The following is a 19644-nucleotide window of genomic DNA, read 5'->3' as shown; positions in this document are numbered from 1 at the left end:
AAGTAACTATAATAAATTGAATCTGGAATGTACTACAGTTTAACCCGATTATAACGACATCGGATGTAACGATAACCCTAATATAACGTCAAATTTTTATCGGTCCCACGATTTTACTATACTAGATAATGTTAAAAAACCCACTTGTAACGACATGAAACCCTGTTTTAACGTCATATTTGAAGCACTTTTAAATTTACAAAATTAAATTATAAATTTTATTTATCAAAGAAAATACTGTGTTCAGTCCTAGGGTCAGAGTCCGCTTCCTAGAACGATTGTGGGTGGTACTGTCACCNTTCAATTTTTCTTTTTTTTTTAATAGTAATTTGCTATGCACGGATCAGATCTGTTTTAAGGAATATCATTGTCCAATGTGGAACCAACTTTCAGATTCAAAAAGTTTGCTTTGATGATTTTTTCAACCAAAAACAAAGCAAAGTTTTGTAAGACACTTTGATAAAAAGCTCTCTCATTTTTATTATCAATGCTAAAATGGTAAGGTAACTTTTTACTGTGATATTACTTATTGCTTTCATTAACTGCATTATTACTAAAAATGTATAGTCTTTGTTATTGATATTCGGATATATTTTAAAATATTTGTTTTCTGTAAATTTTTTAAAATAATTAATCTTAGCAATATCAGAAGTTCCAGTAAACACTGAATACTGTTTCCATATATCACAATAATAATTTAGGGAAGTCATTTCAAAAAATCTCAACATATCTTTTAAAGTTCTTACGAATTTTGGACACATTAAAATTTTCGTAACCTACTACCTACCTTTTATTCTTTAAGATGTCTACTCCCAACTTTGTTATCAATCATTGTTTAAATTCCATTGGACCTGATGGTATTGCTATATTTTAATATTTATTTATAGAAATATATGAATGTTTACGGAAAAGCATTGCATTTATTTTTATTTTGGTAACTCAATATTGTCTTTAAAAAAATTAAAAGATTTATGAGACAGTATTTGATGTTTCATTTCATAATTTTCTTAAGTTTTGAAAATCATTTTTAACTCTCTTATTAGATAAAGATATTTTAATACAATAATGTGCATTTGACTGTAAAATCTTAAGGAACTTGCAAAAAAAGGGAAGGACAATTACAAATGATATTAGATGAATGCAAAAGAAGTCTGGAAAATAGTTCAAACTGTTTTGGGATAATCAGTCATCTGTTGTTAGACTATGATCTAATTTACCTTCAATACAGTGATTGCATTACAGTATTTATTGTTCAAGAAAGTTAACAATCACTGAGCATTTAATTTGTACCCAAAATACAAATGGAGTCTCTGGATAAACAAGTTTTCACTGTATTTCATACTTATAAATTTATTAAATTCAGCAAGCAGGTAAAATAATATAAATTGTCAAAGAATTTTTAGCCAAAACATCTTGNCCATTATCGAAACTTGACAAATAAAAATTTTTTATAAAAAATTTTTGAAATTTTTAATTACATCGTTGTAAATTTAGACATAATAATGTAAATAAAGTTGATTTAAATATTTAGTTTGCACTTTTATACATACGATATTAAATTAGATGAATTTTATAATAGATTCTTAAATAGGCTTGATACTTTTATGGGTCTGAAATTATGACCCCGCAGATAACGACACTCGGTTATAACGTCAAAAAATTGCCGGTCCCATGGATGACGTTATAAGCAGGTTTAAACTGTATATATAAAAAGGAGAGTGAAAAATGAACTGAACTTTTAACACTGGTATTTTTTTTCTTATTTTTATAAAGTATAGCTACATTAATATATATAAAAATAAATGGTAGACAAAGATGATAATTTTTATTTTAATATTTCCTTTACCAAAATGTTAAAAAATTAAAGTATTATATCTTATTTAATTACTACAATTTTATGTGGATAACTTGTACTGATGTGCATCTTGCAAACAATTGCCAGAATGGAAATAAATTTTTGTAACTCTCATCTCTAAAGTGATCATTGAAATATGACACTTTTTAGTGTTTGGTTTACAAGGTATTGTTTCAAAACATTGTTTTTCTACTACAGTTTCTTTCATTTCATTGTGCATATGTAATTATAAAATAAGTGAAACAAGAAACAAACTACAGTGATACCTCGGTATACGTCTGCTTTAGAATACGTCCAATTTGGAATACGTCCTGTTTGGACGAAACAAATTTTGCTCGGTATACGACTTTTGTTTGGTATACGACATAATTCAATTATACGCACCATCAATGAACAAGTAGCACTATTGGTATACTAGACCAGACTAGACGTTTGCGGTGCAACGGTTTATAACTTTGTTAAATTTCTTCTGATTTTAATTTGTAAGTAAAATTTTATTATTTTTATTAATCACAAATCGCAAGAAGGCAAATGAAAAGCAACAGAAAACTAAAAAAAATGACTAGAATTACAATGGAACTGATAAGAGAGGTTGTTGAGAAATACGAAAATGGCACGCATGTTCAAGATTTTAACTGTTGCCTACCATATTCTGAGAATGACGATATGGACAATCGCGAGAAATAAAGATATTAAATCTGCTAACGTTGCGAAAGGGATTAAATCAATTTCTAAACAGAGATCAGAGACATTAGATCATGTCGAGAAATTGTTTTTGCTTTGGATAACTGAAAAACAGTGCTGGGGACAGCATATTGGAAGCAATTATTTGTGAGAAAGCTAAAAAGATACATGCTGATCTCACGAAAAATCAAGCAGGAACTAGCCAGGAAAGCGAGGTGTTTAAAGCCAGCCATTTTTTACACGAGAATGGATTAATCATTTTTACATTACTCCTTATAGGAAAGGTTGGTTTGGTATACATTCAATTCGGTATAAGTCTGAACATCAGGAACAGATTAAGGTCGTATACTGAGGTTTTACTGTATTTGAGATATAAGCTCCTCAACTGCGTGTCAAAAACATATGGCCATTGAATGAAAAAATTTTCTATCCTTTGCTTCTTTCCTGTTTTGTTTATCAAAAGTAATAGTAAATGCTAACATAATCTAAAAAATTGAATAGAAAAAATTTTAATGTCAAAATATATGGGTTCAAAAGTCACTTGCATAACTCTTAATCATTGTAAATAACATATATAGTAAAATCTGTTAGTTTTTAATATTTTTCTGAAAGTTGTTACATAGAGAGGAATAGATTCCAGAACTTATCAGTTGTCATGATAAAGTTCAAGCATGAGTATTTAATAATATCAGTTAAAACATGGATTGACATGAGGAAATGAATGAGAGCAAACTAAAGATGAGGTCCGTCTTGTGGTTTCAATAAAAACTATGAATAAAAATGAAAAATTCTTTTCTTTTCATAAACACACACACACACACACACACGCACATTTTTAAAGATGTGATAAATTTAAACACAGAAAAAACTATTTGAGTTTAAAATTGCAATTTAAATTTGATAGATAACCTGCAAGTTATCCACATAAAATTATAGTAATCTAAATTTAGAAATGTTTAATTATAATATGAGTATAAATTAAAATTAATTCATATATTTTGATATAAATAATTATATGAAATTACTTTTTTTAGCTGATGACACTATATTCAAAGTGTGCTTGCCCAGATGCATGTGTGCAATCTAGTGCAGATGGCTTGTCTACAGGTTCTGTGTTAATCATATTGTAAGTAGTAATTTTTATAAATTAAAAAAAAGAAGTAGTGTAAACTTAGAAGTAACAAGAATAATACAGTGAAATTCTGTTAACCTGGTATCTGATATACTGGCAAACTCAATAAACTGGCACGTCAAACTTGTTATTAGGGATTATTGGTGTACTGTATAAGTCTGGAGTTAACACATCGACTGCAACAACAGGTTAGCTCATATTAACAAGCTGACTCCTGGCGCCATCTATGAGATAACTCTTGTAATATTGTCTGATTGGTTCTGCCTGGTACAAGCTTTCTCATTGTAAATACTTGTAACTGATTAGCGGACATCAGAAATAAGTATGACACATCAATTGGGCATTGTAGAACAAACTATAAAGTGGTTCAAAATGCAATGTGATTTTCCTACCTATGGATTGCCAGATATGAATATTCTCATAGTAAATATACTTCAAAAGAGGCTAATATGTGCCTTTTGTGTGGATTACATATTAATTTTCTGTTATAAAAGGAAAAATTATTGAAGAAATATAGAAAAATAGTAAAAAATATGATATCATATAAATAATTATTATTTTTTATCATATATATTACCCAAATTATCTTGTATTTTGCATATGCAAAAGAAAAGTTACTTCTGACGAAGATAACTCGATCAATATATATATATTTTTCATTTTATAATGTAATGTGGTTTGTGTTTTTTTTTTTTTAGATCTAAACGTTTTTGTTGATATATAAAAAATAATCTTATCTACTTTTGAATAAAATAAAGTATTTTATTTTATTCCAAATTTTTAAAAGATTACAAAAAAGTTATACATACATACTGAGAAATGCTTATATGTTACTTACTGATGGTGTACTCTGAAGCATTTCTCAACACACAGTTTTTCTTCACATGTGACACAAAAATATCTTGTTTCTTCTCTTTTCTTTTTTCATTGTGCAAACTGTACATGGCTTCTTGGTGTTGGCGGTAAAGCTTCTAAGTAATGAAAATTACTATGGACTTTTTTTTTTTGCTGTATTTGGCATCATCTCATCAAGTAAACATGCTATAAATTTTTCTCTGAGTGTTTGACTTTTTATAGAGGAACTGGTTATATTACAAAATAGGATATAGGCATTATGAATATATATTGCAAAAATATGCAAGATAAGTTTTTAAGCCATCTAATTGTTTTTCATAAAGATGAATAATAAGACATATGATATGACTGATCTATTCCAAATATTCCAGCATTGTAATCTTTTATTATGTTAGGTTTTCATGGAAATTTTTCCATTACTATTTCCAAGCTTGTGAATATTAGAAATTTCAATTACATCTCATTTATCTCTCCACTTACATACAATCACATCATCATTATGTTTCCGGGCATATTCATTTTTCTTTATTTTTAGTCACTATATCCTGTGGATTACCTTTCCAACTTTTCTACAAAGTTAGTTCCACATAATATATGTTTTGCACATAGACAAATATTTTCAGTTCATCAGAGTTGTAAAAGTTGTCCATATAGAGTATAATCCTTTATCTAAATAATATTCCATCAAATTTAGTACACCTGTTGCATGAGACAAGTATGGTTTAGGTTTTTCTACTTTACTACAATAAATTTTTATTTATAAAACCAGGCCATTTGACTGACACAGTTTATAAAGTTTGATGCCATATTTGTGCTTTTTATTTTTATATTGTCAGGAAAAAAGTCTTCCTCTCCACAAAACTGCTGATTCATCTATATACAAATTTCTGCTTGGAACATAATTGTTATTCATGATATCCTTGAAATGATTTATAATGGATGTTATTTTGTAGAGTTTATCATCTGTTCTTTCAAATTATATGCAAAGTGCAACATTTGTAATAACAACTTGAATCTATTTCGACTCATAACTGATCACCAAAATTTTGTATTTTATAGATAAAATATAGTATTAGTATTCCAATAATGCTCTACTGATGGTAATGAGCATGGACCCATATGTAATAAAAGTCCTTGAAAAACTTTCATTTCAGAAATATTTGTTCTTCTATTTTGGCATTCTGTTAGATCTTTGCACTTTTCCAAGATTTTTAATTGTTTGTGAAACACACAAATTTGTTTGGTTGACTAATGAAATAAGAAATTCTTCAGAAAAAAAACAGCTGTACTAAATTTTCTATTACAGAATTTGAACAGTATCTTTAGACCAAAATTCTCCTCAAAAATAAAATTAGATGTGTCTTGCAGCATTTTTCTCCAGATATCACTTTCATCTGTTGTTTTTGAAGTATTTTTGTCTTCATCTTCATTTGATGGTTTTGACAACTCATTGAATGGAATCCGATCTTCCTTATCTGAGTCAGACCAGTCAAAATCATCATTGAATTCCAATACACTGAAGTTAGCATTGTACATCTTTTTTATTTATTTTTCTTTTACTTGCTATATTTCAAAAAACACCACTTTAAAAAATAAATTAAAAAACCAACTGTATTCCAAGAAGCAATAGATGAACACTTTATCCAGGGCCCAAAACACTACACTCCACTAACTCTAACTTCATACACAATATAAAATGGCTTGTCATTGTTACCGACAAGAATTTTTATTGTTTTAGTCATGTTTACCAGTTCAACTTCTCTGTCCCTGTGTATAACAAAACAGATAAGCAAGCTCATAAAACCAATTAAAAATGTTAATCAGACAATACACTGACAGAGATAATTCCTTGAATAAACACGTAGTGGATGGCATAGATAGAAAATTTATTGCAGTTGCCAACTACGAGATGTTTCGCATAACTGTTTTTTTTTTTTTTTACCAAATATTAATTATTACTGCCTATTATACATAAAAATAAATATAAAATCTTAACATAACAAATAAACTTTGCATAATAAAAATGGCATCTAAAAAACATTACTGCAAAATGTTCATGGCAGTCAATGTGTTAAGATTTCCATGTAAAAACACTCAACACATGCAGTTATTGGAAAGGTATATGAATTCTCCTTTTAGACATAACAAATGCCAAGATGACATGATGCTCTGCTAAGTAAAACCAATTAGCTCATGCATAATTTTTCTAAAGACTTTTCCAAAGACATTAATGCACAGTTTCATACAATAAGCAGAAATATTTAGAACTTTCAGAATCAATAATAATTATGGAAACAGCTATAGTACATTATTGTTCATATACTTTGATGATTAGAATATGTCTGTATTTACACACAATAAAAGTGTACAAAGCCCAAAGTAAGAACAGTGTGTTCTTGTTTCAAGTCAACTAAGGATAGGAATAGTTTGGAAAATTGAAATGGCATGTTAAACAATCAGTTTTACATGCCATTATATTGGATGGATTTGTACAGTTTTACATGTGAAGATATGTAAAACTGTGTCCAGAGGATAAAAAAAACTGGAAAAACTCCTACCACCCAATATGGCAGTATATTTGATAACCTGGCTCCATGTCAGTTTCAGTGATTCTGGTTAGTGGAATGTCACTGTAATAATTTTCCTTATCAGTTACAAACATTAACTGATAAGGTTTTTCAGATATTATTGAACTTAGATTTAATCAGAACATACATTAATGAATACATTATGCCATAAAGTTGTAATGATATTTCTTTTTATGGTTCTGGATATATCTGCAATTTGTTAAACAAACTTTATCATGTTGTTGTAAATAATAACTTATATGAATCCATCATCATTATTTGTATGTAAATCAATTTTTGATTCAAACTCTAAATTATTTTATAAATATGTTTTAACCATTTTAACTTTTATAATAAATTTTTTATATATATAATTTATTAACCTGATAAGAATGGTTTATTAAAGCTTAATCATTGGGCTTTTATTAAATTTGATCAAAGCTTTCTTGGGAATTTTTCAATTATTTCTCTAAAATAACAAATAACAAATTGTAAAAGAATTGAAGACATAAGAAGACAAATCCTAAAAAATACTCATATTTTGTTTTTTAGCATATGACCTTGTACTGGACATTATAACATATTTTTTTATTTTTTTTAATTAAATTCATCATGTGAATTGTAAGTTTAACATCATTTAGTTCATTAATTCAAACTAACTCAACATCTATTTTGGTACAGAGTCTCTCTTGCTATTTATTTTTTTTTCTTTTAAATATTATTAGTTTCTGTATTAATTTAATAATATATAAGAAAAATAGGATTATTTTTATATTATTCAGTGTATCAGGGAATGGATTACTCTGTCATTTAGACTAGAAGAAAACTCTTGATTAATTAAACAGTTAATTAACATCCCAACCCCTCTTCAGTGCTGTTAAGATTACACAAAAAAATAATAATTTAAGGTTAGTTTTACGACATTGGCTAGTAGGAACATAACTAAAAACGCGAGGTGATGATAACATAAAAATGCTTACTTGACATATAATGGTACAGCATAGATGTATTTTACAAAATTTTTAAATACATAGTAGTATGGTATAGCCTATGATATGAAAAAAGTGGCATAAGGGGGAGGCTGTTTAACATATCATTTTTATGAAGAACTGTATAACATAGAATATTAATTTAAAAAAATATCAACACACACTTACATTTTAGTTAGAATGTATTATTTCCGATACAAAAGGAACATAGTACAAAAAATTTTTAACAACTGGTGTTATCCGTTGTTCGCCTAGTAACAGAATACCGACAAGTAATGTTATATAAACAGTTACCCACATTCCGTACACGGGGGTTGTGATTTAAACAATCTTTAACGCGTGGAGGCGTTCTCTATGAGTTTGTACCATTGGGGGTCTATGGACATGCCTTCTGAAACATTAATTAAGTTTTCTTTAGGGTGTTTTTTGATTTCTATGTGTTCTTTAAATTTTCTTTTATATGTGTCTTTTTCTACATGTAACACTTTTGTATTGTTTTTATTAATTTGGCAATTATAGTCTATTGTGTGGTAGTACCAGGGGGAAGTGTTATGTTTTAGGCGGATGGCTGCCATATGTTCTTTAATTCTGGTTTCTAGTGACCGGCCTGTTTCACCAATATAAGTTTTTGGATTTTGACAGTTGCATTCAAGTTTGTAAACAGTTCCTATAGTTTTAAGGGCGTTTAGTTTGTTGTTATGTTGTTTATTAATGTCATAATGGATACTATGAGATATTTTGTTGGTCAAAGATGGAGCCAAACTGATATTGTCTTTTTTTAATGACTTATTACAGCCTTCAAAAATGTTTTTTATATATGGGAAGGTTTTGTATTTTTTGTCGGATTTATATTTTGTGTTAAATCTATTTTCCCAGTATTGCTTTTGCCATGTGTTTAATTTCGATTTAGGATAGTCGTTAAGTAAAAATTTAGTTTCAAGCTCTTTTATTTTTATTTTTTGCCATTTGTTATCAGATATTCTGGTATATATGTTTTTTAACTCCATGGTATAAATATTCCTTTTTATATATTCTGGGACATGTGAGTAGTAGTTGATAGTTTTATTAACGTTACATGGTTTTTTGTATGTGATGAAAGAGAAATTATTAAGTGTATTCATGATTGTTATGTCGAGGAAATTAATTTTTTTATTGTTTTCTATTTCAATATCGAATTGAATATTTTCGTTAAATTTGTTAGCAGTGTTCAGAATAGTATTATCGTTTGTTATTCTATTATTGTATATTATTAAGTAGTCGTCTGCGTATCTCATTACAAGTTTTATGCCTGGGATATTATTTATTTTTTCATCTATGTTTATCATAGCTAATTCGGCTAATTTGGGTCCCATCTTTGATCCCATACTGATGCCATCTACCTGTCTATAGAAGTTAGTATTGGCTTGAAAATAGTTTCTGGTGTATGCGAAGTGTATTAGATTAATTAAAGTTTTATCTACATTTAACATGGTTAGGCTTTCCTCTATTAATTTCCATTTTATATTTGGGTACATATTTTTGACATCTAGGCTGATTAGTGTGTCAGTGTTACTTTTCTGTATTTTCAGTAACCTATTTATAACATCATCCGCGTTTTTTACGGTGTATTTAGACAGATCGATGCTTGTTAATTGTTGCTTGATATATTGTTCTAAGTTGTAAAGTATGGAAAATTTGAAGTCTACTAAAGGTCTGAATTTTTCTTCATTTTTGTGGGTTTTTAATCTTATGTTTAGTTTGGGTGTTCTGTTGTTTTTGAAATTAAGGATATAATTTTTATTGTTTTCACTTAAATTATTATTTGCGTATATGTTTTTGACCAAATTAATTAGTTCCTTTTTAATATCTTCGTATGGGTTATTGTTTAATTTAATATAATTTATGTTATTAATCTGCTCTATAGTCTTCTGTTGTAAATTATTATTGTCAATGATTATCAGTTGGTCAGTTTTGTCTGCTTTAATTATTGAGAGATTATTCGTTTTAAGGAAATTTATTGTATTATTTAAAAAAATTTTATATTTGTTGATTCTGTGTTTATTGTTTTGTTTTGGATGCATTAGATTTTGGATGATCGTTGTAAGTAAATTTCCTTTTTCTTCTTTTTTAATAGTTAAGTCTTTTACGCTTTTGTCAATATCGGCTATTATGTTTGTTGTTATATTATCGATGGGCAAGTTATATTCTATTCCTAATGCTAGGAGATGTCTTACAAATTTGGGTATTGGTACTTTGGAGTTATTTATGATTAACTTATTGGCCCAAGCGTTTTTTTCCTTGGGTGTTGGGTATGAGAATAACTTGTTGTGAATAATTTTTACTTAACGACTATCCTAAATCGAAATTAAACACATGGCAAAAGCAATACTGGGAAAATAGATTTAACACAAAATATAAATCCGACAAAAAATACAAAACCTTCCCATATATAAAAAACATTTTTGAAGGCTGTAATAAGTCATTAAAAAAAGACAATATCAGTTTGGCTCCATCTTTGACCAACAAAATATCTCATAGTATCCATTATGACATTAATAAACAACATAACAACAAACTAAACGCCCTTAAAACTATAGGAACTGTTTACAAACTTGAATGCAACTGTCAAAATCCAAAAACTTATATTGGTGAAACAGGCCGGTCACTAGAAACCAGAATTAAAGAACATATGGCAGCCATCCGCCTAAAACATAACACTTCCCCCTGGTACTACCACACAATAGACTATAATTGCCAAATTAATAAAAACAATACAAAAGTGTTACATGTAGAAAAAGACACATATAAAAGAAAATTTAAAGAACACATAGAAATCAAAAAACACCCTAAAGAAAACTTAATTAATGTTTCAGAAGGCATGTCCATAGACCCCCAATGGTACAAACTCATAGAGAACGCCTCCACGCGTTAAAGATTGTTTAAATCACAACCCCCGTGTACGGAATGTGGGTAACTGTTTATATAACATTACTTGTCGGTATTCTGTTACTAAGCGAACAACGGATAAGACCAGTTGTTAAAAATGTTTTGTACTATGTTCCTTTTTGTATTCGGAAATAATACATTCTAACTAAAATGTAAGTGTGCATTGATATTTTTTAAATTAATATTCTATGTTATACAGTTCGTCATAAAAATGATATGTTAAACAGCCTCCCCCTTATACCACTTTTTTCATATCATAGGCTATGCCATACTACTATGTAATCAAAAAATTTTGTAAAATACATCTATGCTGTACCATTATATGTCAAGTAAGCATTTTTATGTTATCATCACCTCGCGTTTTTAGTTATGTTCCTACTAGCCAATGTCGTAAAACTAACCTTAAATTATTATTTTTTTGTGTAATCTTAACAGCACTGAAGAGGGGTTGGGAATATAAGCCAACCCGAAATGCATACGAATTAAGAATTTTTTAAATAAAACGTACGTTTTCTAACCAATTGCTGTCCGTTCGTCTACCAACTCGTTTTGGATTACACAGACGCTACACACTGCATTTGTAAAATCAAATTTTTAATTTTATTTTTTAAATGATAGAATAACAACTTTTTATTCAAACTTTCATATTTTCTATTAAAGCTTTCTTTAAAAACATTCATGGATGAGAAGCATTTTTTCCCTGTTAAAAATAAATATATGGCTTTCTGTCTTTTAATTTTGAGGTTTCTGTCAGCTTCAATCTTTTTTTTTTAAAAACTTTTTCTGAAGAATTAACTCTTGGATTTCTTAATTGCATTCTTGGATCATGTCATTTCATATATTGCTAAGGTATAAATCTTTATTCATTATTATTCTGAGACATTATTCTTTTAATTTTACATTCTTAATTATAAAATGTTTAGACTTCCTATAAATCAAAAGTTGACATATCTGGAGAACTAAAATTTATGAAGACTTTTATATTTACATGAAAAATCAGAGAATGTCAGGAAATCTAGGGAATGCTTGAAACTTTCACACATGAATTTTCAATGAACACTGGAAATTTCATTAAATGGTATTTAAATAATCTTCAGTCTATTTGTTTATCTTTATTTTTTGGACAAAATGATAACTTAAATAATGTAGTAATCAGTTAAAGCTGAATGATCTTATCTTCAAATATTTCTTATATCAAATTATCTTACAATAGGACATCAAATTTGTGTAAAAAGTTTTATTAAATTGTAAGTTTTCACATAGAATATTTTATAATAAAACATTCATTAGGTCAAATACAATCCAAATTGACTTCTAAAAGTTTAATAGAAACAAGTAGAATTTATTGAAAATAAATATCATAATAATTTTATTTCTTCTCTAGTAAATAGGTTTTTGATATTGTATATTAATTGATGGTATGAATTATTTCTCATATTTCATAAGTAATTATTTCTTAATATATTAGTTTTGTTAATATAATAATGTTACTTTACATCAAATTTTTATGTCAACTTATATTTATCTAGTATTATTGAAATTAAATAAAAAAATTATCAGTTTTTTATTAAAAGAATGTTTATGCAACTTCAACTATTTAAGTGTAAAAGGCATTGCATAATACTATAAAGATTTTCATCTAGTAATTTTCTCTTCAAGTTTTCATTTAAGAAATACAGTGGGTGATCGGTTAGCGAACACAGTCTTGGAACAGATTATATTCATTATCCGAATTGTTCGTTAACCCATTATCAATTTACCATAGATTTTTATGGGAATTTGATTCTGTTCTGGAGATCACAAATATAAAAAAATTATATACTTTCTTACTACGTTTGTGTATTTTTATTATTATATATAAATAGTGTTGCATTTTTATTAGTCATATTTTTTATGTTTGTGGGGCATTAAAGAATCTGTCCAATATCAATTGCTTTTCTCTCTCTTCTTCAGGATTTTTTAGAAATAATAGCATTGTAGTCATAACATCCCTAATTATGCTCAACCTGGTTTAGATGCTATTCTAAGGCCGTTGTTCTGACATTCTCTCATTTCTTCAAAAGATCTTTAATAACAGATGTCAGCATTAATCCTTTTTTTCAGAAGAAAATATACCTCGCCGAGTTTCTTGGTGTTCTGTCATTAGATCAGTTTCAAATTCCATTATGAGCTCTTCAATGCTCTTCATTTCTCAGATATGATTTTTGTTACTCCTTTAGCTGCTTGAGTCTTCTTGATTATACTGTATCTTTTTTAGATAAGATTGAACTGTGGCCTACTGTAGACCTGTTCGAGCCATACTACCCAGCAACATCAGACATATGCCTACTCTCTATCTTTACTATTATACTCTCACCTTTCGAAAATAAAAACCGATGCAGAACTTAACAAGTGCTCACCTGACAGTCTCAGAAATACTATAAAAAATTGTTTCTGTCAAAAAAATAAAAAGCTGGAATTACAAGGGCGAGTTTAAAAGTTCAGAGGAATACTATCTGATCAGTATATATCAGGTTGAAAATTGATGTCAACATCTCCTGCACTCCAAAAAGTTTCAAATTGTTGCCTGAAGACAAGGGAAGACCAATTGGTATTCATTATTTTACGTTGCTTCTTCTTGTGTTTGTTCTGTGAGGTGTTCTTTGTCCGAACATAACGAATACTCTGACGATTTTTATCCGATTTGTTCGTAGTCCGAACTGTTCATTAACTGATCACCCACAGTACAGTGATATACTTGTACTCTTGTTTGAAATGTTTTTTTTGTAAATTATCATTAAAAATAATGATCCTTTATTATTATTCAATGATAGGCATTGATTATAAAAGTATAAACTTTTTCAGATCTGTTGCTTTGCTTTCATTACTGAAATAATAAAGAAAAAAATAAATCATTCCACAAAAAATATCTAATTAAAAAACAAGCAATTATTTATTGTGATATCATCACAATGCCAGGCTGCAATTTTTAATCATATTTTTAATTTATTTAACTTAAAATATATACTCTCCATCTTAAATTAGTAGTGGCTTGCCCCCGTATATCATACTTTTCCTTTAACAATAGTGTCATGCTGGTCATCTATCTAACACCTTTCGAGAGAAAATTTTTGGATTGAAATAACGTGACTTCTGGTTTGCATCAGAAGTTCTTATATAGTCAGTCGAGGCCTCCTGCCCGTAAGGTTTCCCTATCTGGTCTCATCTTTCATCTATATAACTCTGTTCTCAAGATTAAGGAAAGGTGGATGGACAACAGTGAGGATTTATAGGACTGCGATTTTACCAAAAAATTCTCAAACTGAAAATTTATTTTAAAAATTTTCCAAACAATACAATAAATAAATGTCTTCATCTTGTCTTTTTTCACACCTCAGGAAATAAGTCTTACAGCAGAGTCAACCTTTAATTTTGTGGATTAAGATTGGACAATGCATTTTATATAAAAATATTGTTTGAAGACTGGTAAACTGAGAAAATTCCAAGAAAACTGTAATTCCTAGCAAATTTTGTAATTGAATCAAAACTTTAAAATTTGTAAATTTATATTTTGTTCTATTTTAATCTNGGCTTGTCTACAGGTTCTGTGTTAATCATATTGTAAGTAGTAATTTTTATAAATTAAAAAAAAGAAGTAGTGTAAACTTAGAAGTAACAAGAATAATACAGTGAAATTCTGTTAACCTGGTATCTGATATACTGGCAAACTCAATAAACTGGCACGTCAAACTTGTTATTAGGGATTATTGGTGTACTGTATAAGTCTGGAGTTAACACATCGACTGCAACAACAGGTTAGCTCATATTAACAAGCTGACTCCTGGCGCCATCTATGAGATAACTCTTGTAATATTGTCTGATTGGTTCTGCCTGGTACAAGCTTTCTCATTGTAAATACTTGTAACTGATTAGCGGACATCAGAAATAAGTATGACACATCAATTGGGCATTGTAGAACAAACTATAAAGTGGTTCAAAATGCAATGTGATTTTCCTACCTATGGATTGCCAGATATGAATATTCTCATAGTAAATATACTTCAAAAGAGGCTAATATGTGCCTTTTGTGTGGATTACATATTAATTTTCTGTTATAAAAGGAAAAATTATTGAAGAAATATAGAAAAATAGTAAAAAATATGATATCATATAAATAATTATTATTTTTTATCATATATATTACCCAAATTATCTTGTATTTTGCATATGCAAAAGAAAAGTTACTTCTGACGAAGATAACTCGATCAATATATATATATTTTTCATTTTATAATGTAATGTGGTTTGTGTTTTTTTTTTTTTTAGATCTAAACGTTTTTGTTGATATATAAAAAATAATCTTATCTACTTTTGAATAAAATAAAGTATTTTATTTTATTCAAAATTTTTAAAAGATTACAAAAAAGTTATACATACATACTGAGAAATGCTTATATGTTACTTACTGATGGTGTACTCTGAAGCATTTCTCAACACACAGTTTTTCTTCACATGTGACACAAAAATATCTTGTTTCTTCTCTTTTCTTTTTTCATTGTGCAAACTGTACATGGCTTCTTGGTGTTGGCGGTAAAGCTTCTAAGTAATGAAAATTACTATGGACTTTTTTTTTTTGCTGTATTTGGCATCATCTCATCAAGTAAACATGCTATAAATTTTTCTCTGAGTGTTTGACTTTTTATAGAGGAACTGGTTATATTACAAAATAGGATATAGGCATTATGAATATATATTGCAAAAATATGCAAGATAAGTTTTTAAGCCATCTAATTGTTTTTCATAAAGATGAATAATAAGACATATGATATGACTGATCTATTCCAAATATTCCAGCATTGTAATCTTTTATTATGTTAGGTTTTCATGGAAATTTTTCCATTACTATTTCCAAGCTTGTGAATATTAGAAATTTCAATTACATCTCATTTATCTCTCCACTTACATACAATCACATCATCATTATGTTTCCGGGCATATTCATTTTTCTTTATTTTTAGTCACTATATCCTGTGGATTACCTTTCCAACTTTTCTACAAAGTTAGTTCCACATAATATATGTTTTGCACATAGACAAATATTTTCAGTTCATCAGAGTTGTAAAAGTTGTCCATATAGAGTATAATCCTTTATCTAAATAATATTCCATCAAATTTAGTACACCTGTTGCATGAGACAAGTATGGTTTAGGTTTTTCTACTTTACTACAATAAATTTTTATTTATAAAACCAGGCCATTTGACTGACACAGTTTATAAAGTTTGATGCCATATTTGTGCTTTTTATTTTTATATTGTCAGGAAAAAAGTCTTCCTCTCCACAAAACTGCTGATTCATCTATATACAAATTTCTGCTTGGAACATAATTGTTATTCATGATATCCTTGAAATGATTTATAATGGATGTTATTTTGTAGAGTTTATCATCTGTTCTTTCAAATTATATGCAAAGTGCAACATTTGTAATAACAACTTGAATCTATTTCGACTCATAACTGATCACCAAAATTTTGTATTTTATAGATAAAATACAGTATTAGTATTCCAATAATGCTCTACTGATGGTAATGAGCATGGACCCATATGTAATAAAAGTCCTTGAAAAACTTTCATTTCAGAAATATTTGTTCTTCTATTTTGGCATTCTGTTAGATCTTTGCACTTTTCCAAGATTTTTAATTGTTTGTGAAACACACAAATTTGTTTGGTTGACTAATGAAATAAGAAATTCTTCAGAAAAAAAACAGCTGTACTAAATTTTCTATTACAGAATTTGAACAGTATCTTTAGACCAAAATTCTCCTCAAAAATAAAATTAGATGTGTCTTGCAGCATTTTTCTCCAGATATCACTTTCATCTGTTGTTTTTGAAGTATTTTTGTCTTCATCTTCATTTGATGGTTTTGACAACTCATTGAATGGAATCCGATCTTCCTTATCTGAGTCAGACCAGTCAAAATCATCATTGAATTCCAATACACTGAAGTTAGCATTGTACATCTTTTTTATTTATTTTTCTTTTACTTGCTATATTTCAAAAAACACCACTTTAAAAAATAAATTAAAAAACCAACTGTATTCCAAGAAGCAATAGATGAACACTTTATCCAGGGCCCAAAACACTACACTCCACTAACTCTAACTTCATACACAATATAAAATGGCTTGTCATTGTTACCGACAAGAATTTTTATTGTTTTAGTCATGTTTACCAGTTCAACTTCTCTGTCCCTGTGTATAACAAAACAGATAAGCAAGCTCATAAAACCAATTAAAAATGTTAATCAGACAATACACTGACAGAGATAATTCCTTGAATAAACACGTAGTGGATGGCATAGATAGAAAATTTATTGCAGTTGCCAACTACGAGATGTTTCGCATAACTGTTTTTTTTTTTTTTTACCAAATATTAATTATTACTGCCTATTATACATAAAAATAAATATAAAATCTTAACATAACAAATAAACTTTGCATAATAAAAATGGCATCTAAAAAACATTACTGCAAAATGTTCATGGCAGTCAATGTGTTAAGATTTCCATGTAAAAACACTCAACACATGCAGTTATTGGAAAGGTATATGAATTCTCCTTTTAGACATAACAAATGCCAAGATGACATGATGCTCTGCTAAGTAAAACCAATTAGCTCATGCATAATTTTTCTAAAGACTTTTCCAAAGACATTAATGCACAGTTTCATACAATAAGCAGAAATATTTAGAACTTTCAGAATCAATAATAATTATGGAAACAGCTATAGTACATTATTGTTCATATACTTTGATGATTAGAATATGTCTGTATTTACACACAATAAAAGTGTACAAAGCCCAAAGTAAGAACAGTGTGTTCTTGTTTCAAGTCAACTAAGGATAGGAATAGTTTGGAAAATTGAAATGGCATGTTAAACAATCAGTTTTACATGCCATTATATTGGATGGATTTGTACAGTTTTACATGTGAAGATATGTAAAACTGTGTCCAGAGGATAAAAAAAACTGGAAAAACTCCTACCACCCAATATGGCAGTATATTTGATAACCTGGCTCCATGTCAGTTTCAGTGATTCTGGTTAGTGGAATGTCACTGTAATAATTTTCCTTATCAGTTACAAACATTAACTGATAAGGTTTTTCAGATATTATTGAACTTAGATTTAATCAGAACATACATTAATGAATACATTATGCCATAAAGTTGTAATGATATTTCTTTTTATGGTTCTGGATATATCTGCAATTTGTTAAACAAACTTTATCATGTTGTTGTAAATAATAACTTATATGAATCCATCATCATTATTTGTATGTAAATCAATTTTTGATTCAAACTCTAAATTATTTTATAAATATGTTTTAACCATTTTAACTTTTATAATAAATTTTTTATATATATAATTTATTAACCTGATAAGAATGGTTTATTAAAGCTTAATCATTGGGCTTTTATTAAATTTGATCAAAGCTTTCTTGGGAATTTTTCAATTATTTCTCTAAAATAACAAATAACAAATTGTAAAAGAATTGAAGACATAAGAAGACAAATCCTAAAAAATACTCATATTTTGTTTTTTAGCATATGACCTTGTACTGGACATTATAACATATTTTTTTATTTTCTTTAATTAAATTCATCATGCGAATTGTAAGTTTAACATCATTTAGTTCATTAATTCAAACTAACTCAACATCTATTTTGGTACAGAGTCTCTCTTGCTATTTATTTTTTTTTCTTTTAAATATTATTAGTTTCTGTATTAATTTAATAATATATAAGAAAAATAGGATTATTTTTATATTATTCAGTGTATCAGGGAATGGATTACTCTGTCATTTAGACTAGAAGAAAACTCTTGATTAATTAAACAGTTAATTAACATCCCAACCCCTCTTCAGTGCTGTTAAGATTACACAAAAAAATAATAATTTAAGGTTAGTTTTACGACATTGGCTAGTAGGAACATAACTAAAAACGCGAGGTGATGATAACATAAAAATGCTTACTTGACATATAATGGTACAGCATAGATGTATTTTACAAAAATTTTTAATTACATAGTAGTATGGTATAGCCTATGATATGAAAAAAGTGGTATAAGGGGGAGGCTGTTTAACATATCATTTTTATGACGAACTGTATAACATAGAATATTAATTTAAAAAATATCAATGCACACTTACATTTTAGTTAGAATGTATTATTTCCGAATACAAAAAGGAACATAGTACAAAACATTTTTAACAACTGGTCTTATCCGTTGTTCGCTTAGTAACAGAATACCGACAAGTAATGTTATATAAACAGTTACCCACATTCCGTACACGGGGGTTGTGATTTAAACAATCTTTAACGCGTGGAGGCGTTCTCTATGAGTTTGTACCATTGGGGGTCTATGGACATGCCTTCTGAAACATTAATTAAGTTTTCTTTAGGGTGTTTTTTGATTTCTATGTGTTCTTTAAATTTTCTTTTATATGTGTCTTTTTCTACATGTAACACTTTTGTATTGTTTTTATTAATTTGGCAATTATAGTCTATTGTGTGGTAGTACCAGGGGGAAGTGTTATGTTTTAGGCGGATGGCTGCCATATGTTCTTTAATTCTGGTTTCTAGTGACCGGCCTGTTTCACC

The 19644-nt window shown here is 28.3% G+C and overlaps 1 protein-coding gene across 1 annotated transcript in view; it reads left to right on the top strand.

Annotated features, from left to right (window-relative positions):
• The window catches only part of LOC111641363, a 47770-nt gene that overhangs the window by 20789 nt on the left and 7337 nt on the right, over positions 1-19644 (top strand). Inside the window, exon 5 of the mRNA XM_023387509.1 lies at positions 3574-3665. Within this exon, the coding sequence (XP_023243277.1) occupies positions 3574-3665 (92 nt within the window). The remainder of the gene's footprint in view (positions 1-3573; positions 3666-19644) is intronic.

Source organism: Centruroides sculpturatus, unplaced genomic scaffold (assembly GCF_000671375.1).
Source record: "Centruroides sculpturatus isolate CEXI.00-Female unplaced genomic scaffold, Cexi_2.0 scaffold1514, whole genome shotgun sequence".
NCBI classification, from domain to species: Eukaryota; Metazoa; Arthropoda; class Arachnida; order Scorpiones; family Buthidae; genus Centruroides; species Centruroides sculpturatus.
The sequence above is the reverse complement of the archived record's forward strand: the minus strand, read 5'-3'. Positions and strand labels throughout refer to the sequence as shown.